General features: G+C 36.9%; 1 protein-coding gene across 4 annotated transcripts in view; it reads right to left on the minus strand.

Annotated features, from left to right (window-relative positions):
- LOC149080105 (phosphatidylinositol 4-phosphate 5-kinase type-1 alpha-like) overlaps positions 1-23,502 on the minus strand; it is a 93,086-nt gene that overhangs the window by 55,322 nt on the left and 14,262 nt on the right. For all 4 annotated transcript variants that reach the window (XM_089239106.1, XM_089239104.1, XM_089239107.1 and 1 more), the window contains exons 8-11: positions 20,219-20,458; positions 19,342-19,428; positions 18,923-18,986; positions 5,241-5,382 (exon numbers count right to left, since the gene is read on the minus strand). In XM_089239106.1, the coding sequence (XP_089095232.1) occupies positions 5,241-5,382; positions 18,923-18,986; positions 19,342-19,428; positions 20,219-20,458 (533 nt within the window). The remainder of the gene's footprint in view (positions 1-5,240; positions 5,383-18,922; positions 18,987-19,341; positions 19,429-20,218; positions 20,459-23,502) is intronic.

The raw sequence follows: 23,502 nt of genomic DNA on the forward strand, positions 1-23,502 counted from the left end.
TCACACACACACCTCCACAAATAACTAGTCTTTCAATGAATCTTGTATTAACAAGTGGAGAGGACATATCTATATGCATGTGGTTGGTTTATTGTGAGGCTTGAATTTCTTGGTTTGCACTCACTGGAATGATACAGAATTTCTGCAGATCTGAAGATGTGATGCAGACTAGTCCACCAAATGGTTATTACCCAGGTATTGATTGGGAGAACCTTTCATCTAGAGATCATTATGAAAGAGACTTGCTTAAGTTGGCGCTCTAAAATCTTTTGTATCAGCATGTATCAGAAGCCACTACGGGTACTGCTATTTTGGATTTAGTTCTTACTAGTTCTGAGGATTTTGTTGAACATGTTTCGGTGGGGGAAGAGTTTTCTTCCAGTGATCATCGTATAGTCAGATTTCACTAACTTTTCCTCGGGTAAGGTTGATAGCAAAAGACTGGTACTTTGTTTTCGGAGAACTAACTTTGATGCTTTGAGAGAAAGCTTAACTTAAGTTTTCAAAGACTGCTTGGAATCAGTAGGGGTGGTAAGTCAATGGGAGGAATTTAGTACAAAGCTGTCCTCAGTTTTGTAAGACGTCATACCCTTTATTCGAAAAAAACGTGTTTGTACATCACACCCTCTATGTTCATGGATAGCATGTGTAACCTTTATCTTGAAAAGAAAAGAGCATTCAGAGAATATAAAAATGGACAAGGTGATGACCTATCATTGTTTACTGATAAAAGAAGAGTGTTGAAGAAAGCGATAAGGGATAGTAAAAAGGAAGTTGAATCTAGTTTGGCAGATAACATTGGCTCTGACCCAAAATCATTTTTTTGATACGTCAATAATGGATGTAAGGGGACAGTTGCCCCCCCCCCCTCTCGACAGGAGGGTCTAGGTTAGAGAGCAATGTAGGCATGTGTAGTGCTTTCAATGACTTTTTCACGTCGGTTTTTAATAGAGATAATGATATTCAATATACGGGTGTTGCATGGGGTAAAAAAACTGTCAACGATATTCAAGTGGAAGATGTGGAGGTGCTAAATCTTCTAAGAAATGTATGTGCAAGCAAAGCACCAGGACCCGATGATATCTATCCCTGGGTTCTCAGGGAATGTGCTAATGAATTGTTGGGGCCAGTCGCACAGATATACAGGAATAGTGTTGCTGAGGGTATATCCCAAAGAATTGGAAACTTGCTAATGTTGTTCCGATATTTAGAAAGGGTAGTAGAGAAGCTGTGTCCAATTATCGTCCAGTGAGTTTGACGAGTTCCCTCTCGAAAATTTTGGAAATCATCAAAAGGCAGTTTGGGAAGTGGATAGACGAGAATAATGTATTGTCGGATAATCAGCATGGGTTCAGAAAAGGGAAGTCACGTGGTGTAACTAACCTCCTTTGATCACGTGACTAAGGCTTTGGGTAAGAGCAAAAATGTAGATGATGTTTACCTTGATTTCTAGAAGGCATTTGATCGGATCCAACATGGTAAACTCTTGAAGCGTTTACACGAGATTGGAATTGGGGGAAACTTGCTGAATTGGATAGAATCGTAATTAAGAGATTGGTCACAATGGGTTATGGTGAACGGGGAATTCTCTGGTTGGACAGGCGTCAAAAGTGGAGTTCCTCGAGGAAGTGTCCTTGGTTTCATACTTTTTCACTTTTTATCGATAAACTCGATCAGAGTATCGATGGGACTGTTAACAAATTCGCAGATGACGGGGAGCTAATGGGGTAATCGGGAATCAAAGCGATAGGGAGTTGCTGCAGACCAATTTAAACAGGATTGCAGCATGGGCAAATGAATGGAGCATGATGTTTAACATTGATAAGTGCATGATCGCTCATTTTGGTTCGAACAACCCACAATTCTCTTACGAGTTGAATGGTGTCACTATCGTCACTACCGCGGATGCAACTAGGGTCACCAATTTGAGAATTCTCACTGACGAGCAGCTTTGTTAGGTTATATGACATCCATATTTGTTATTGGCATCTTTTTTTTCAGCCACCTAGTTAGGCATCTTGCCTGTTGTGGCGTTGTATTTGTATTATCTACCATCAAGAGAACCTTTCTTCGAGATCATAGACTTATGAATTGACCTACGAAGGCATTGCTCCCAAATAAGAATACCGAAGGCCAGAACAGATTACTTTTTCCATGGATACAGATGACTTGTATGCATCTCTTACGCAAGATTTGCTTCCGCCAGGGTTGGTAAAAAAATCGGTTTTTTGTTTTAAATAGTATTAACATTAAAAATAATAAAATTTCTGAAAAATCACCTAAACCTCTAACAATTAATTAAAAGAAAATGTTTATTAATGTAATTAACACTATTCCCATATTAATTAATCAATAAATATTTCTTACATTTTAACAAAAACCAACTTTTGCAATTTAATTATTTTTTGCTTAGCTCAATGGATTACTTTGTGTGTGTTTGAAAATTCTTTTAATGTTAATCATATAATATAAAGATGCTTTCCCCAGTTACTTTCAGTATGCTTAATTAGGAAGCTATTTTGCAAAAACTATAATAAAAATTAGGTGAATATAATGTATTTAATGAAGCATAAATAATGTAGATTAATTAATGATGATTTATGATATACAGGGTGATTATAACTAAGGTTCTGATTTCAAAACACTGTAAAAAAAGAGCGATTGTAAGAATGACTTGAAAATTGACATGAATATTCCTGAAAGAAATGGAATTTTATTAAGGGGGAAAAAATACTTAAAAATGTAAAATTAATGACATCATCCAACACATGGGAAATTTGCTCGCAGAATGGAAACAATAGCCAGTCATGGAAAATGATAACTTAATTATAGCATTACACGATTTCATAATTCATGGAAACATCACAAAAAAGTGAAGTAATTTAACAAATAACTATAACTTACTCAAGAAATGTTAAATATGTTGTCCACCGTGTTCTGGCTATGAGGTGAAAGCACAAAAATTTTTTTTTAACAACAGATGGAAATATACCATGGTCATGATGTGGATGCGCTTACAATTCACCTTTATTAAACCAAATGCGTCGCTATGTTAATATTCCTGAGGAACTTCTAACATATAGGGGATGCGCTGGAGATTGCAATTCACCAAAGTTTGCAATCCGACCACTGTTCATAACATTTTGAGGTACCCCCCACAGCCAGAGGTTGCAAAGGTTAATGTCAAGTGAACTGACGGCCAGCCAGGTGTCATGCCATCCTGTTATTGTTAAAATGGGTCTTCAGCAGCTGCTTTGCTGGTATTGCAATGGGCATCTTGATAGAAGTTGTTCTATCTACACACTGATGCTGTGGAAGTGCCGAAATGAAGTTCCACAAAATAGATTATACTGCTGGCCGAGTACAGCATCATCTACTCGCACTTTTTGCACTTTTTTTTTCCTTCTGCGAAAGAAATTTCCATTGCTTCAGGAGTATCCATGCAAATTTTCAAGTCATTCTGACCAGTACTTATTGTATACTTTTTGAATCAAAACTCTAATTATAATCACCCAGTACATAGCTGATTATTTTTCACGAATCTGTTACTACTATACAGTAGAACTTTGATTAACTGGGCTTAACCATGAAAGTATAAAAAAAACTTGAATATTAAGGCTGGGGGATACACAGTGCGAGATGTGCTACTTATGGGAAAGAAAATTAAAATGTCTGAGGTAATGTAACTACTAGTACACTAGTCTTTGTCCTTTAGGGACAGCTGGTGCCTTTGATTATAGGACCACGAGATAATACATCACTACATTTAAATGTGTGATGCAATCCTAAGTCATGAATTTGCTAAAGATAGAGCATCAGAATGTAGCCAAAGGTTAGAAAATATGGTAAGAATGAGAAATTTTGGCTTCTGTATATAACTTTAAATAACTAAGATACTTCATATGAAAAAACTATATATATTCAGGCCACTTTTATGAGACATTTTGAAAAAACCACTTATACCATCTTATATGCCATTTAAAGATATACCATCAAAATGTACCTCAAGAATATAAAATGTGGTAAAAATGAAAAATTTTGGCTAATAATGAACCATTGATATTTTTCAAGGAAAAAATATTTAGGACACTTTGATTTTTTGAAAAAAACCACTTGGTTTAAACCATGGTTTAATGCCTATGTAAGGAGCCTGCAGATGAAAGTTTTGTTTCAACGTAAGGGTTTTGCTCGTGTGAATATGTTGCCTAATTCACAAGCTTTCTTCCAATTTTGAGTAGGTACAAGTTTCTTTCCCCTTTCCTTATGGACATGAAAAAATATTCTGCTGAAACCATTAAAGTAGAGACCATGGTCTCAACCAGAAATCAAACCCTTGTCCTTGCAATCTGGGCGAGTGTGCTACTATATATGCCACTAGAGAAAAGACCTTGCTTTCCTGGCCAAATTGAGAGAGGACCAGGGTAGACCAGATGACTTTTCTTTCAGAATTCACCTCAGCTTAATATCCAGACAAAGAGGTCTCTTTCCTTAATATACTGGGCCGAGACAAAAACAATCTTGGAATATATTTTCACAATTTTAACTATAAAGGGGAAAGAAAAAGATAAATTTTGAAGTCTCTTTTCGAGTTATCAAAATGTGAACCAAATAAAAAGAGTGCAAATGGTGCATTATTGTCAGTTTAGCTGACAAGATAGGGAAAACAAGAAAAATGTAGTATGCTGTATGTCTAATAAACACACACTCCTTAGTCACCCAATAGACTTGAAACTGAGTTTCAAGAACGTAATATTTTGCTTTAAGAATATATTTCATCTTATGTCCTCAACAAAATGAAAAATTTCAAGGTAATACAAGTAATTCAAAATCACACTGAAGATATTTTTGTACTGTTCAGTATAGAAATAGAAGATACACAAAATCACATTTCAAGATGGAATTTGCTGAAACAATTCCAATGAATGAGTTGTAGCAGCAAGAATCTCTCCCCCTCAATTGATATGCATTTTCATAAATGTGCTGAATCTTATGTAGGGGTAGAAATACAAGGTGTTTGAGTTCATAATTTGGACACAAATACCAGAAATCAAAAAGTTTCAGCACAAAATAAATTTTAAAAATCATAGATGAAAACACCCATATATGTATCAATGGCAGCTTTTGAGGCATACATTGATTTAGTTTTACAAATATTACCACTCCTGAAGCAACTTTTTCCATTTTTAGATATAAGTATTTTCTATGCATGACAGATTCTAAAATTTGGTGATAGAACTTACGGTACATCGTCTTCTTGATCAATTGCTTCAACTTCTGCTTGTATTGATTCCATAGCTGTAGAAAAAGCTGCCAGCCTCTGTCTGTTGATGGATTTACTTCTAACTAATGATGACTTGGTTCCGCCAGATTGAACAGGTGAAGCTGCCATGCACAAATAAAATATTTAAAATAAGTAGTATATAAATTTTACAAAATGAAAATTATACAGGGTGCACATCAAACAGAGGGGTATGGCATTTTGCTGATGAACTGTTGATTGTAGAGGCATACTTTGAATTAGGAAAAGTTTCCAACTGTAGTACTCAAGATATATCATTCATGTTTCCAGGGGTTGTTTAGTTATTAAAATAAAAATAATTAACTTTTTATACATTCCCCATGTGCCCCAAAACCCAATTAGAATGTTGTGGAATTTTTTTAGTTGGCATCAGGAGAGACATGTTTCTAAGTGCAATATTCACTGAGATATTCAAATTCGGAAATTTCGGGGGAAAAAGTTTTAAATGTTGGTAAAACGCATTTCACCTGCATTTAAATTTGGTGCCCGCATCCAGCAGTTTTTCTGGAATGGGTCAAATAAAGGCAACAGAAGAATTCAGCTACTCACTTTTCCGGTCACTAAAGCACCAGAAACACTTTTGAAATAAACTTCTTTACCCCTTAACAGCCGACAAAATCTTATACTATCCGCTCCCCAGTGCCACTCTTTTTCTATCACTAAGAGTAAAGACGCTTAAATACACCCATGGCAATTAATGCACAGACACCCTAGAGCACATATATATGCCCGTGGCAGTTAAGATGTTAATCACAACACAATTGCCTTGTTATACTTCTTCACAGGATTAGTATGGTTCATTTAATCACTATTAAACCACATATGCACCTCGTCAACATTCCTCTGTGGAATCTCTAACAAACTGGCAATGTTGGAAAGTGAGTGAGTGTTGTAAACCTAACGTGAAGTTTGTTAATGTGTAATGCTCGTTATGTATAGTGCCATCAATTTTTCTAACTATGAGTGAAGTGCAATGAATGAATTGTACCATTGTAGACCTGTTGCTTTGTATGGTGAGATAGACTCACATTCACGCCTCAAAATTAAAAACCAACATCAGCAATTATTGATGAGCCATCACTTTGACGCATTCATAATGGCTGTTTCATGGATTAAGTTATGACAGATAGGTACAGTAGCATATGCAGGATTTTCTCGGGTTTTTCTAACCTGCTCTATGCAAATGCATAGGCATAAAGTTATTTGAAAAATTGGGAGGCGCAGCATATCAAACCCATAGAGGGGTGGTACAGGTGACCACCCCTCCTGTCCCCAAAAGAAAATTTGTAATAGTATAGGTAGAACGGTGGAGGTAGAAATACCCCCCAATGCAATATATTTACATAGGATATTATGAAGATAATGGCAAATGTTGGAGAGTGGGGTCGGATACAAGTTTATGCCTATGATTTCATATATTTAAGAATGGCAAAATAATTCTAGACCAGAAAACCAGGGTAGTTTTTTTATAATCAGGATGCATGGTCAGGTACATTTTGCGTTGTGAACAATAGTGTTTGGTTTTGTATAATCATACCACAGGGTAACCTTGGTATGATTATACAAAATCATCTTTCAATCCTGCAAATTTCACTCGGGTTGTCTTTACAGATGGCACATAAAGCTTTGCCGCAGGTAAGCTTGAGCTGCCTCTGTTGCAATTCATTTAAACTGCAGTTGTTTAGCCCACGTAACATGCAGATGCAAACTGAATATTCATTTTAACTTTAACACATTGCAAGCAGGGGACCGAGATCTGTCCAACCTTATTTGACAAGAATTTAAAACTCATTCTTCAGAGGCAGAAAGTTGCAGTGTGGAATCCTTTGTCAGATTTTGGAAATGAAGGAAAAAAAATTATGCTCTCAAATTATATCTTTTTTCCCTTCCCTCTGACTCTACTTCACAAACGTTGTTAAAAACATATGTATATAATAGATAAAGATACACTTCCAGGTTTATACAGGCTGTCCCAAATTGTTTTTAATTCGCAAAACTTACAATACTTTCAATTTTACATCATCATCAATACTTTCAATTACAAAAAGCTTTCAAACGACATACTTTTACTCAAAAATTTCCCAAAGGGTCGTATACATAATAGAAATTTATTTTTTATGTAGATCGTGTGCTTAAACTTCAACTAGTGAAATGTAAATGTGGCTCTGAGAAGTTATTTACAAAAAATTCCATATTTTTAAATGAAATATTAGCAGATATTTGACTTAATTTTTTAGCATTTATTGCCAATGCTTGAGGGTGTGGTTCACAAAATTTGAATTAAAAACAAAGAAAAATTCTGTGTCAAAAAATGTAATTGCTATTTATTGTGAATGATAAAATAAAATGGACGAGTTCATTCTATTTGTACAAGTCTCTAAAAATGGCAACTTTTGAGTCAATAAAAACTTGCCAACACAGTAATTGGAAGTTTTAACGGGAGGGGGGGGGGGGAGAATGAAAGAGACTGCATAATGTATAAAAGTTTATTCTCTATGTTTAACAACCTCTCTCACAAATTAAGATTTTAAGTAATTGCACGTCATTTGAAAACTGATTATATATATAAGCCCGTTTCTAAAAATCAATGGTTGCAGATATTTGCTGTGCAAACAATTAGGGACAGCCTGTATACAATATCATGTACTGTATATGCATAAAAAATATATAATTACAGTAGAGCATCAATTATCTGAAACAATTGGGGACTGGGGATGTTCGGATAACCGATCATCCACAGAAAAAATTTTTACTGGTGTCATAGGAACAATATGAAACAAAGAAAAATCAATATTAAACACAAAATTGTATATATTTTGTATCACACGTCTTACAAATAACACAGAACTTACTAGCCTAGTTTTACAAGTTCAAAATGGCCATTAAAGTGGGCCTGCAGTTCAGGAAAAGTCCAAAATTTTTTTTGCTTCAAAGCTGAGACTTGTTTTTTTCGCTGATAAATATCACAAATGTTTTAAGGGGGATTGATGAACGATCTTGGCATTCCATGCTTTCCTATAGGAAAAATCTTCCTTTAAGGAACATTTAAAATTTTTCTATTCACTTTAGGCATCCAATTTCTCTCTCTCAAATATCATGGATATTTTTTTTACAACTTAACATGAGCATTTAGGATTTTAATTGTTACTTACTTTTTTCTCGAATTTTAACTTCAACTTTTCAGATATCACAAAAATTTACCCATATTTTGTGCCATAAAAATGTTTAAAATTTCAATAAAAAAATCCTCATGTTAAAGTATATAACACCATAGTGTTGAGACAAAGTTTCAAGACATTTGAGTGAGTGGTGTTCGGAAAACTGTTCCTTATCTAACACAAAACTTAAGTTTTGAGAAAAGAGCATTTTAGTGGAAAACATTAACATACATAATGCCTGCCAGCAGTTTATATAAAAATATTTTAAAAATATTTCAAGTACAGATAGATGCAGAAAAATTTTGAAAATACGTTTTTGGAAAAGACTTTCCAAAGAAAAGACCACTTTAAAGACATTCACATTAATCTTTCTTCAACCACTTCATAGCCGTCTCAAGGCAGTGAATTTGCCAACTGAAATGCTTTTGGTTAACCGATGTTTCGGTTGATCGTTATTCACATAATTGATGCTCTACTGTATATAACCTGAAGAGCCAAAAAAACTGGTACAGGCATGCGTATGCAAATAGAGAGATATGTAATCAGAGTACGGCACTGCGGTCGGCAACGCCTATATAACACAACAAGTGTCTGGCATAGTTGTTAGATTGGTTACTGCTGCTACAATGGCAGGTTATCGAGATTTAAGTGAGTTTGAACGCAGTATTATAGTCGGCGCATGAGAGATGGGACATAGCATCTCCGAGGTAGCAATGAAATTTGGATTTTCACGTATGACCATTTCACGAGTGTACCGTGAATATCGGGAATCCGGTAAAAAATTAAATTTACGACATCGCTGCGGCTGGGAAAAGATCATGCAAGAATGGGACCAACGATGACTGACGAGAATCATTAAACGTGACAGACGTGCAACCCTTCCGCAAATTGATGCAGATTTCAATGCTGGGCCATCGACAAGTGTCAGCGTGCGAACCATTCAACGAAACATCATCGATATGGGCTTTCGGAGCCGAAGGCCCACTCGTGTACCCTTGATGACTGCACGACACAAAGCTTTATGTCTCGCCTGGGCCCGACAACACCGACATTGGACTGTTGAGGACTGGAAACACGTTGCCTGGTCTGACGAGTCTCTGTTCCAATTGCTTCAAGCTGATACAAATATGACGCCACAACAGGCAAATTGCCCAACGAGGTGGCTGACTTAAGAACATCATGGATCCCCGAGCCACTTTTTGGAGGCCCTACCTACTACTGCTACACCACACATGCAACCCCCCCCCCCCGGAACCCCCAACGAATCGGTACATGCGAGAATGTGCGTGTACGTGTAGTGAAACCTGACGTGAAGTTTTTTGTTTCTCTGTAATGCTTGTTATGTGTAGTGCTGCCATCTGCCACCAGTTTTTTCTAACTATGAGTGAAGTGTTATGATTGAATGATTTATCGTTGTAGGACTGTTGCTCTCTGTGGCGAGACTTTTTAACGAGGAGATCGGCTCGCATTTGCGCCTTGAAGTTGTGAACCACAGAAAACCAACTTCTGCCGACCACCACTGTGGGGTTCGAACCCGAATCCTCGCATCGCGAGTCTGTCACTATAACCACTCGACCACCACAGCGGCTGATGGACGTGTACGTGTATGGAGACAACCTCATGAATCCATGGACCCTACATGTCAACAGGGGACTGTTCAAGCTGGTGGAGGCTCTGTGATGGTATGGGGCGTGTGCAGTTGGTGTGATATGGGACCCCTGATACGTCTAGATACGACTGACAGGTGACAGGTACGTAAGCATCTTGTCTGATCACCTGCACCCATTCATGTCCATTGTGCATTCCGACGGACTTGGACAATTTCAGCAGGACGCGATACCCCACTCGTCCAGAATTGCTACAAAGTGGCTCCAGGAACACTCTTCTGACTTTAGACACTTTCGCTGGCCACCTAAATCCTCAGACATGAACATTATTGAACATATCTGGGATGCCTTGCAACGTGCTGTTCAGAAGAGATCGCCACCCCCTCTTACTCCTACGGATTTATGGACAGCCCTGCAGGATTCATGGTGTCAATTACCTCAAACACTACTTCAGACATTAGTCGAGTCCATGCCACGTCGTGTTGCGGCACTTCTGCGGGCTCGCGGGGCCCTACACGATATTAGGCAGGTGTACCAGTTTTTTGGCTCTTCAGTGTACAACACACCAGAAAACCTATCTGCAGGTGAGAAAGGAGAAAAAATAACAGTAAGATGAGGGCATGTGTATGGAATAATCCTGTTTGAGAGGATTATAATATTGCGTCCATGTTATGCCAAGAAACAATAAAACAATTTTATCATTACAACTGAAAATTGACTGCATACAAAAATTGCCTACTTGTTAAAAAGACGTACACAAGGTGGTTTTAATTAAAGATGTGTTTGGAGTCCAATTACTGAGAACCTTTTGTAGCTAATCAAACCAAATTTTGTCGAAATATATTTCAGACCTTCAAAATTAGATTGTAGTGAAAAGTTAATTTACAAAATGCCCACTGGGAGAAAACTGGTGTTGCATAGAGTGGCAGTTAACATACTCTCATGCCAAAATGAAAATACAGTGAAACTTGTCTATAACAATACTGTAGAGATCTAGAAAAATATTGTTACAGACAAGTTGTTGCAGACAGTTTGAGCATTGCCCTATTGATTAGGAATTCTGCTGGGACTGAAGAAAATATACACGGGGGGGGGGGGTATACCACCTTCTGATTCTTAATAACCAATCATCCATACGTAAGAATCACATTGAGAATCAAGCTATGAATGCAACCATGATGTGTTAAGGTCATGTGATGGACAGGCTGAAAAATGTCCCTTTTGGGAAATTTTGGCACTGACCAATCAATGCCTAGCTTAAAATTAATGTGTTGACAAGATGGGGAAAAGGAACTTTAGAATGATGCTAGTCTGAAAAAATGTAGAGTTCCTTTAAATAAATGTGAACATGGTTGCGAATAAATGATAACTACATGCTGCTTTTTGAGCCTGTTGCAGTAAAAAAACTGAAACAATCATACTTATTTCATACGATTCAAATCAAAGATTTTTCCCATGTCCACAGAGATGGAGCACATTGCCCACCCCCGTCCACAAAGAGTGGCTATATATATTATGGTAAAAGTGCTAAAGAGCTGCTGTTATTATGAATAATCATCGGCTATTTCATTAAGTTTGATAAATTTCGCTCACATACCACAAATCTATTACATTTGCAGGTCATTATGCATAGTCGTCAATCCATGGTTAATGCGATAAATGAGTCATGTTTACATTATGTATGTAAGTAAAGCTAACATTACAAGACTAACAATAATTTTTATAATATGCCTCATGTTTACTTAAACTAGTTTTCATGGCAAAATGTACATGGTACTGTACATGCATCGCATAGCTACTTCATGGTCAAATAAAAAATACTGATCAGATAATACACAGTAATAGTAAAAATTGACATCACTTCTGTAATGTTGGCTTTTTTACATACATCGAAGTGTGTGGGAAAAACAAAAGCAGCAGCAGGTTAATAATGATTTTTATATTTATGTGGAGTTAAATTTTGGCCGATTAGAACTTCTCACATATTTTGTGTGAAAAATTCAATTTTCTTTTACTTTTTAAGCTAAGAAAAATTGTCAAATCTACAAGTTCCCATAACAAAAATTTTGAAGTATTTATGACCCATTGATCATAATATTTATGGATTGAAAATTTGAGAATCATGCATAATCTCTGGTAAATGTGATAAATGTAGGAAAATTTATCAAACTTTATTGAGATGGTCCGATATTTTATCACTTACCAAAATATATGTGCTGTATATAGACTCCAACACTGTTTTTTACTCTCCCACATAATCTTTTAATAACTCTTAAAAGTTGGACTAATTCCTTATTTGGCAATAAAAATAAATGTTAAATACTTTATTTTAAAATATGATCGTAAATACGAAAGATAAAAAAATTTCTATTAAAGAAAGAATTAACATTATGTTGCATGGAGAAAAATTGTCTACTAAGAATCAAGCTAAGAAGTGGGGTCATGCTTAACTGCGAAAGGAAACTATGTTTAGTTAACACATTGTTGGCCAGTATGAGTAAACTTGTGTTGTCATGCCTAAACGTCGCTAACCGGCCATGAGTAAACTCGTGATCGGTGCACCTTTGTTTCACGTCAACTTCGTTCAGTCAGTGCATTCTTGGAGAGCATAGAGTAATTGTTGTTCAACATACCGCAAGCTTCTTTAGCTAACATTCAGCTAATAAAACCAGTCAAGTTAAAACTGGAAAAATTAAAAATGAAATTTTATAATGGTTTAATATATAAATGAATTTTAATAAGTTTATTTACATTGTTTCACTTCCACATCCAATTCCGAAATAATAGCCAGTGGCATGAGATAAACTGAGAAGAAATGCTGGTCAACAATGTGTTAAGAATGTGGTAGAAAAATTACTTATATTCTGAACTAAAGATCAAATCCATAGTTAAGAAACTGATTCTTATTAAGAATCAGGTGGTACACCCCCGGGTTTCTCTGTATACAAATTTTAGCCACCTGACGTCATAAAATTCATAGATAAAAGGTGGTAAATATTGGTATTGCACTTCATGATCTCTAGGCGCAGGGCTGTCATTTCAACTTTTTCTGGAGGTGGGGCAAAGAACATGTACTCAATGTATATATATTTGTACATAAATATGCCATTTCTAGTGTAAACTTCACCTCAGGTCCACTACACATACACACACTTTCCAACATGCACCGATTCGTTAGAAGTTCTGCAGAGGAATATGGACGAGGTGCAAGTGTGGTTCAGTAATAGTAGTGTATTTTCTAAAGCTGGGGGGGAGGGGCAATGGCCCCCCAAATGACAGGCCTGTCTCTAGGCTGTTATTTTTTCCTTGTGTAATGCTCACTTTGAGAGATCTTGCTTTGTTCATTAAGCTTTAATATAAAATCAGTGGTAATGATTATTTCATTTACTCTGCACAGCTAGAAGCTTGAGAGAGGTGTCAGAAAACAAATACCAATTTACAAAAGATGTTTTTATGCTTTGAAAATATCGGATTAATACAGGTACAAGGTGAGGGGATACAAACCAGAAACACATCTGTGGCAATGAAAGCTAGCTGCTGCATGGGCATCACGTGGGAGACTCTGCACGAGGATCCAGGTTCAAACCCTCTTGAATTTTGTTTGTGCCTTTTCAACTTGAAAGTGTAAATAGGAGCTGGCCTCCCATTTGAAAAAGTCAGTAATAAAAATATGATTACAGCTAACTGGTTATCAATGTATATGTAACGTTTTTCCTCCCCTTGTGGGTATTTTTCCACTACTTTTTTCATCACAATCAAATTCCAAAGGCCTGAAACATATGTTCACCAAAATTGGTTTAGATTACTAAAATGCCTAACTACAAAACTACAAAATGCTTGTCTAAGTCTAACTTAGCTGCAATAGGTTTTATGTAATTGGACTTCGAACACTACCTCAGTTATAACCACCTTGTATACCGCAATGTGAAAAAGCAAGCTATAGTGGCTTACGTTTTTTTTCACCTTAAACCATTGAACGTTGAAAGGTTAAACTTTTCTTTTGTTTCCAGTTGGGAGCATTAGTTTTGATTAAAACTATATATAAATTATTCCTATTCATTCTGCATTTATGCTATACATATATAATTTTTCTAAAATCTTAAATTCTTGAGGAAGACTACAGTTTAATTTTTTTTGTTTTAACCACTTAATGATCAAGGACATAATATTGCGTCCAAACACCTCTGAAATAAAGTCAAACAAGCTCGATTTTCTTCCCCCTCTTATCACTGTCAGGCTTTGTTGTAGCCCTACAAAGTTGTTCTTTTTACCTTTTTATTTCTATACAATTATTAGTAATTTTTCCCACACATGATATATCCCTCTACTATATACATATAAGAACAAAAGAGAACTAGTTGGGTGAGGGTGAAAAGAGAAATCTACTTCGTATAACTACACTAGTTTATCTCTTATCTGCACTTATATATAAATTATACGTTTTTCCTTCATTTTTTTTCCCTTCAACTTCACCTTTCTCTAATGCGAGGTTAGGATGAGGTTATCATATTTTTGGCCAATTCATCAAATAGAGATTAAATTTCTCGCTGAAACCTTGTAAGCAAAGCAGTTATTATAATATGGGTTCTACAAACATGGGTTAGCCCCAAAAGCATGCAAGAAATTTGTTTGTGCAAATTTCTTGGTACATCTCTCTAAAATAATATATCAGGATAAATAAAAAGGAAAAGTAATAAAAATCAATCCCAATTGGGATTGTAAGAAATAAATTATAAAAATATATGTAGAGCAGGGTGGAACAAACCCCAGGCGCCATGTAACCATGGTGACTAAGAAATTGGTATTGGCAAATTTTTCTTTGTGTAGTTATTAAATTGCAGGTAGAGGGTCTAGGCCAACTTGTCGTGCTACAAACACGTCATGGCACAAATTTGTCAGAGTCATTTTGTTATGGTATAAATTTGTCGTAGTGTGATTTCATTGCAATAAAAATTTGTCCTGGAGTCATTTAGTCACGACAAATTTGAATAACTTTACATGTTTGTGATCTTATAAATTAGGGGTTTTGCTTTAGGCGCATAAAATGAAACTAATTTTTGTCGTCTTAGGTACTGGAAATGTTCTCCTCCCCATCTTAATTTTTAACAAATGAAGGAAAGTACTCATTGAAAGTCATCGAGGGACATTGGGGCGTACACCAAGATACGTACACAATAAATTGGGATAAAATAAATTTTGAAAATTTAATTTTTACCTTATAAGTGGTGCTTTCCACTTTGTCAGAATCTCCATTTCGCGAAGTAAGGGGAGTTGAGCCACACACCAAGATAAAAAAAAAATTGTGATCCATTTACGCCCTGCCTTTAAAAAGATTGTACCGTTATAGACCATCTGACCATTTCAGAAAAGTTAGATAAGGGCATCCAAATGCACACTTGCCCCTTGTGATGGAGTGCATTCTTGTTTCTGGTATTACTGTCCCAAGCTCTGTCTTCTCCAAGTTTTCTCAACATCTTTATGGTATCTTCGTCAGCAAGGTATGGCTCAAAATCATGGTGTCATGTGTAGAGGCATATTTACAGGGGCTACAGCCCAGGGTGGCAAATTTGAAAAATGATTGGTCAAGAAAATTAGTAAAATGGGAAAAGGGAGCTGAAATTTGCAAAACTATAAATCCGCCTCTTCTCAAAAAGCAAGGGTTGGTGTGTGACCAAAAGAGTGATCTAGAGAGTTTGCAAGCCCATGAGTGACCACAATGAGTATATCAGCATGTGAGTGACCACAATGAGTATATCAGCATGTGAGTGACCACAATGAGTATATCAGCATGTGAGTGACCACAATGAGTATACCAGCATGTGAGTGACCAAAAAAGTGATCTAAAGAACAAGGGACCAGGCTGATGAGTGACCTAGAAAGAGCAGGGGACCAAGTGAAGAGGAAAAGAGTGATGGGAAAAGTTAATGAGAAACATAGGCCCATACTGAGTGGGCTATAGCACAGCAAATTAAAAAAATAAATGGTCAAGGAAATTAGATTAGGATGAGCGGCAAAATTTTTGTAGCCCACAGTAAGCTAAATTATAAATCTGCCTCAGTTCATAAATATTTATTATTAGAACATTTTAAAAAGTTTGGTATCTAACTAAAGCCTAAGCTACCTCCCCTCACAACCTGCCACCCGGGTGCATCACACCCCTTGCACGCTTGCTTAAGTCATCGTCCTTGTATACGGTACTCAAACCCATATGCAGGAGGCGGAATGGTGCATTGCATTGTATATTCATAAATTAATTGGGGGCTCAGCCCCCTCAAAAAATTTATTGGAGGGGAGCTTAAATGGCCTCAGCTCTCGGGTTCCGGCACCTATGGCTGGAGTGTCTGAATATCATTTTGGCATAATAATACAAGGTGATTTGAAATGTACATTGCATTGAGCAAAAAATAATTTAAAAATTACTGTTTACAACTGTTATATATAAACTTAGATATATTGTTGATAAAAAATTCCTCAAAGATGCATTATCTACATGGATACATTCAATAGTGAAGTATGGAAATTGTGCTTGGGGAGAAGGGGCATTGATCTTAATTTATTTTCTTGTGTGCGCCCCAACTCACCTAGCTGCGAGAAATAGAAATTCTCTGATAAAAAGTGTGAATTGCGGCTTATACGATTGAAATTAAATATTTAGTTAAATTATGAATTAAATATTTTAAGATTCTTAGGGAGATATATTGTAGTGGTAAATGATGGGGAAATCTGGAACCCATGGGCCAGATACAAGTTTGCACTTAAAGAGAGGCTCCACTGATTGTTAAATTTTCAAATATAATTGATATGGTAATTACAATATTTAAAAGATATAAAATATTAATATCAATTGAAATTTTAATGGTAAATATTTTTAGTAAACTGCATATGCTTTTCTTCATGTTTATTTCACGTATACGACAAAAAAACCCTACATACAAGATCACATGGAACATCTACAGCGAAGAACTGACATTAAAACGAATTTGTATTACAACCGATTGAAACGTGACAAATTGACTGGCTATGGGCTGAGAGTAGCACAAAATGTTTGGAATTTATAGCAGCATTACTATCAACATGAAAAAGAATCTATGCACTGAAAAACTGAAAAAGTTGAAAGGAACATTTTGGACACCTTTTCCTTCTGACAAAAAATTTTTTTGTTGCCTATAAACTTTTTCTGGTGCCTATATGTTTTTTGCTATTTGTCCAGCCCTGATATAGAGTATATACCAGTCCTATCACCTAAAATAAAAAAATACAACAATTATTTGGTGATCACTATGTTCCGAAATACACTGCTGGCCACCGTAAATGCAACACCCTGAAGGAAGCATGCAAATAATATGAAATTTACAACATGCATTAGCGGAGGTGAGATATGCAAATGATTAGAATTTCAGCGCAGACGCACATCACGCGCGCCTGTGGCGCCACTTCAAAGCGCTATTTAAGGCTTGGAGATTTGGACGATTTGAAGTACGGCAATTGTGTTTTTCTTGTGGTTTTTTCAAAAAAACAATTAATTATGCCTCGTAGAAAACAGCGATCATCTTTTGATCAAGTATCCGAGTTCGACAGAGGAAGGATAGTGGCCTTCCGAGATTGTGGATTATCTTTCAGGGAAATCGGTAGTCGTGTTGGACGAAACCAAACAACTGTAATGCGGATATGTGATCGTTGGATGCAGGAGGGTACGATGGACCAACGTGTTCGATCGCATCCACCTCAGTGCACCACTTCACGTGATGACAGGCGTATTGTGCGTATGGCAGTGACGGATCGCTCAGCCACATCACGAACCATAGCACAGCACATTCAGTCTGTACCGCATCATCCAGTGTCTGCGCGTACCATTCAACGCCGTTTACAGCAGAGTGGTCTGTCCGCAAGACGTCCATTGCTTCGTCTACCCTTGACGCAGAACCACAGACGTCTCCGCCGCCAATGGTGCGATGAAAGAAGGATGTGGACGGCACAATGGAATGAAATTGTCTTTGCTGACAAGTCACGCTTCTGTCTGCAACACCACGATGGTCGGATTCGAGTCTGGAGACACCGTGGAGAGAGGATGCTGAACAGCTGCGTTATGCACCGCCACACTGGTCCTGCACCGGGTATTATGGTATGGGGCAGTATTGGATATCACTCTTGCACTCCTCTAGTACACATTGCCGGTACTTTAAAAAGCCAGCGCTACATCTCCGAGGTGTTGGAGCCAGTTGTCCTTCCTTACCTTCAGGGCTTGCCCACAGCCATATTTCAACAGGATAATGCGCGACCACACGTGGCACGCATTGTCCAAAGGTTCTTCGTCAATCGCCAGATTGAATTGCTTCCTTGGCCAGCTCGCTCTCCGGATCTTTCGCCGATAGAAAACATGTGGTCCATGGTTGCTCAACGATTGACCCAGATTACATCCCCAGCTGCTACACTAGATCAACTTTGGCAACGCGTGGAAGCTGCTTGGTCTGCTGTACCCCAAGAACACATCCAAAGTCTCTTTGAATCAATGCCGAGGCGTGTGGCAGCGGTGATCTCCAACAATGGCGGCTACTCTGGCTACTGATTTTGGCAAGAACCACACTTCACAGAAGTCTATAAATTTAATCATTTGATGCTTGGTCAACATGTTATCTACAAAATAAATATTGTTGCGATATCTCTTGTCTTTCTTGGTGTTGCAATTTGGGTGGCCAGCAGTGTATATAGACCCCAAGAGTATCAGCTTACATAGCACTATTGCCCATTGTGGTGCTCTATCTCTAATTTGAATCTGCTGATTCATAGCCAATCTAGAAAACAATTGACAATTTCTCATGAAATAACTGATGCCCTACTTTCAGTTTTGATATACATACCAGACTCTGAATCGTCAGACAGCCTGCCATTACCATCCATCTCTTCAGATTTCATTCTTTGTTCCTAATTAAGCATGGTGATAAAAGAAAAAACTAGGTGAGTGGCAAAAAAAGAAATAATTTATTTTGATGAGAAACATTAACATCTACAAAGATCACCACAAATAACATCCAGTTTTTAAAATCAGAAATATTTGACAACACAAATCATGAAAAAAAGTTTCCAAAAACGTGAACCATTCAGTTACAGGTGCTGTGATAAATAAATTCTCAGACGAGTTTTAAACATGAGTAGGCTATTGATATTCCTTAAAGAGGCAATATAAAATAAATAAAGTTTCTGGCTGGCACATACAAATTGAAAAAATACGAAGAAAATTAATGTTAAAAATATGCCAAATAGAGCTGTGTGTACTCACTCTTTCTTTTTTTTCTCTTTTTGCTAAGTCTAAATTATGAATTCCAACAAGAAGACTGTAATCCATTATTTTGAAACTTTCAAGAACCTGAAGCAGACAGAGTATGTAAATTTTTTAAAGAAAAATACTAGAAGAACTATATAAAGTTCAACCTTTTTTTTTGCTTTGCAAAATTAAAGATATTTGTATCTTATTGCATTAATTCATGGGACCTGAAAAAACCATGAATGAAATGACAGTTTATGCTTCTGATGATTCAATGTACAGGTTGAAAACTTAAGTTCATTTATGCTCAAAAATAACTTGTGAATGAAATCACATTATTATGTCAATAAAATTGTCATGACATAAACCAATAAAGGTCGCCATTCACCACAATTCACATTTGTATTCTAGACCAGAGGTTTTAAATCTTTGGTAGCCCCTAGCCTGGTTTCATTTATTTTTGTAAGTGGAAAGCTCAGTCAAACACACGAATGGAAAATGAATGGGGGAAAAGGAAACAGCCAGCCACACACCATCTGGTATGAATGACATCAGGGCCTATTGTTTGAGAAACTGTATGCAGACAATGTCTAGAACAATCATCAACATGGAAGATGTTCCATGACAGTGATATGACAGCATAGATCCAGGAGACTAATAGGTGGTATAGTGAATATATTTGATTTTTTATATATTCACAGAAAAAATACATGGGAGTGAGGGGTATGATCCTGAAGGCCAATCAATGGCACCACCATAGAAAATAATGATTCCCAAACATATCTGCTATAAAGCAATCTGGTATTAATTTTATATGGTCATATCATAATAAACAAATGTTCAGTATATTGTACTATGATAATTTTGAAGCAATTGAAAGAATCAAACTCACGCGACAATCTCTTTGAATGGTCTTTACGAGAGCATTATATGTCTCTGACTCAAGAGAGATTCCTTCATTATGACGCTCCATGAAATCAAGGTCTTTGTACGTTGGGGAACTTTTTTTTCGTTCAGATTTACTAGCTTTTCTTTTGTAGGTCGAGCCTTTCAAATCATATTTCTCATGTAGTTTCACAGAAGATGGCAATAAATTATTCATTACAACCAAACGAACATTCTTTCCTCCACACTGAAAATACATAGAAAATAAACATGACTTCAATGAACAAGAACAGACTATATTCACTCAAATCTAACACATTTAAGTTATTCACTCTACTATCAAAGCTGGAAGACAGAAATTCATCACTAGTGTACTTTTTTATCATCAGCAATTCTCGGTCGTGTTTGTAATGTGTACATTTTTTTTACAACCACAAATTTCACCAAACAGATGCATTGTGGCTATTTGAGATCATTAATTTTCAAAAATTATGTGGAGATGAAGTAAATTAATTTTAATGCTAGTTAGAATTAACAAATTCTATGCCTGGAATATGCAACAGTAAACTGAAAATCACTTCAAGTTGATAACATTAAAGCTGACAGCAATCTGGCTAGTTTTTGTTATCCTCTTGATAAAAATTTTTTTGCAAGAGATTGTTTATTTTTATGAATTTTTTCGTTTGTGAATGAATATTTATTTATTCAGAAAAAATGATAGCCATATTTAACTTGCTGCCATTCATTTTTCTATCCAAGTGAGAGGTTTTTATACATGCACCTGGTAGGTGCATTACGCCCGACCAAGAGTTAATATCAAAATTGGTGATATTAGGAAAAAGTACTTGGCAGTGCAACTGAAAAATAAAATATATTAAATTCAGAAGTTTGTGTCAGATTAGAATCAGGGCCGCAACTAGGGGGGAGCAGACGGGTCTCGTGCCCCGGTGCTGGACCAGAGGGGGCGCAAATTTTATTCTCAAACCTCTCCTTCAACATTACAAGGGGGCGCCAAAATGTGCACTTGCCGCAGGTGACCAAGCATCTAGTTATCTAGTTGCAGCCCTGATTAGAATTAATACAGCAAAAGGGAACCTGTATGAAACCGAACATCAAGAGACCATAACAATATTCAGTTTTAAACAGGTTTCTATTTTATAAAGGTGCCCATCAAAGCACTAATGATCAATGGGATGGGACTATCTTGATTTCATTCAAAAGACAGGTTTCCATCTCATACAATGTCTATTTTAGAGAGGTTTCACTATTTATATTACTCAAAATTACTAATGTTTAGAAAATCAACTATGATTTATGCAGTAAACTCTCCATAAGACAGCTGTGTTGTAGTCTGGTCCATCCAATAAGACAGCGTTTTCCAGGCAGGTTTTCTTCACATATAGAAGAGGAAAACGTGCCACTGTGTCTTTGTAGCAAAGTTAACAGAGATGCAGTTGACTTGCTATGGTGCCGAAAATACCCAAAATTTCAGATAAAGGGAGCATAAAAATTTGGTTCACGCATCCTGTGGGAGACATTCTTTCCTAGTTCCAAGAAAAAAAAAGTACATCGAAAAACTCCCCCCAATAAACTTTCCCCCTTTCTTCTACTACTGAACCACAAATGCAATTCATCCATATTCCTCTGCGGAACTTCTAACGAATTGGTACATGTTGGAATGTGTGTGTACGTGTTGTTGTAGGCCTGTTGCTCTCTGCAGCAAGACTTTAACGGGGGATCAGCTTGCATTCCTGCTTTGAGGTTGGGAACCCCAGAAAACCATGGTGACGGTGGGGTTTGAACACGGATCCTTGGGATGTGAGTCCATCACTATGAGCACTCGACTACCAGTGGCCCTGCTTTCTACTGTGTATCATGATCACACAACCTTGAAAAGGAGTTTTACTACTTTGAAGTACAAATGAAGCATTTTGCTGTACTGTATTGATATAACCTACGAGTTGCTAAAGATAAGGTGACATATCTAGTTGCATCCCTGAATAAAGGGCTGCGCACCGAGTTTTCCAATTTCAGTTGTCCCCCCTGCAGATTATACCAGAAATTATGGTACTTTTGGGACTATCTACCAGCATTCAAAGACAGTGTCTATATACAGCATAAATTTGTTTCATTCCAGCAAGATTGCGAATACACATTTTTTGGAAAAACAAAGGATTAGAACGGCTGTTCAAATTGTAAAAAAATTTCAGTCATTGGGGGAAAAAACCAAACCTGTAAAAATTCTACCTTGAATATTCAGTTTCGTCATCTAGCCGCTATGCGGTCATCAGTTTTGCATCGTGAAAATCAGTGTGTAAGCAGAATCAACCTTTGGACTAAACCTTAACTTAATTATATTTGAAACAAAAAAGGTTTTAGTGTTTTTTGGCCAACATGAAGTACAGTTTTTGTCTGTCGAAGTTTCATTCACATGAGTGACGAACATTTTCAAGAAATCTTACATTATAGCGGGCAAAAAAGACTACTTCTTACACCTTCTCCCCGCTTGAGTCGCACTGCCTCGTCTGGCTTGGTCTGTTGAGCCAGTCTGTTTCCCCATTGGCCGAAGTTGTTCCTAAGGGCTCTGGATAATGCTTGGGTTTTAATATCATTTTTAAAATGGGAAACCAAGCACTGTTGATTTTCATTCTCTTTTCTTTTCTGTTGAAGCAGTTCTTGTGCTTTTGAATTTCTATTGCTTCTCTAAAAATACGTGGAAAATATCTCGCCATTAGATAACACTTGGGGGTTTGTGAAGAGAATTTTGTGGTCCTTGGTCAGACATGAAACCGGGAGAGATACAAGCGATCAAACCTTTAAATGCTGATAAGAACATCTTCGTGCTGCTGGGGGACAAGGGAAACGTGCCAGTCATCTTAAAATCTGAAGATTATGAAGAGAAGATGCAGAACCTGTTGGACCCGGCCACCATACAGAAAACTAAAGAGGGATCCGACGCAACAGATACTTCGTCAGATGAACTGGCTCATTAAAATCATCCTCTCTAATAGAAGACATCTGATCACATTGCATGTAAATCAGAGGCAGTTTCGCCGCACATTTATAGATTGCCAAAAGTGCACAAGCCAGAAGTTCCTCCACAGCCTATAGTGAGCAGCATTGGATCTCCTACATATTCGCTTGCAAAATACCTGGCAAGGATGCTGAGGACACATATGGGTAAAACGGAAAACTTCATCAGGGACTCCAAAAATTTTATAGAAAAGATATAGTGCTTCAGCCCAATGAAATATTGGTCAGTTTTGATGTCACATCACTTCACCAATGTAC

This window comes from Pholcus phalangioides, unplaced genomic scaffold (assembly GCF_987345545.1).
Source record: "Pholcus phalangioides strain wild (caught in Gottingen) unplaced genomic scaffold, Ppha-v1.0 ptg000011l_1, whole genome shotgun sequence".
Taxonomy (NCBI): Eukaryota; Metazoa; Arthropoda; class Arachnida; order Araneae; family Pholcidae; genus Pholcus; species Pholcus phalangioides.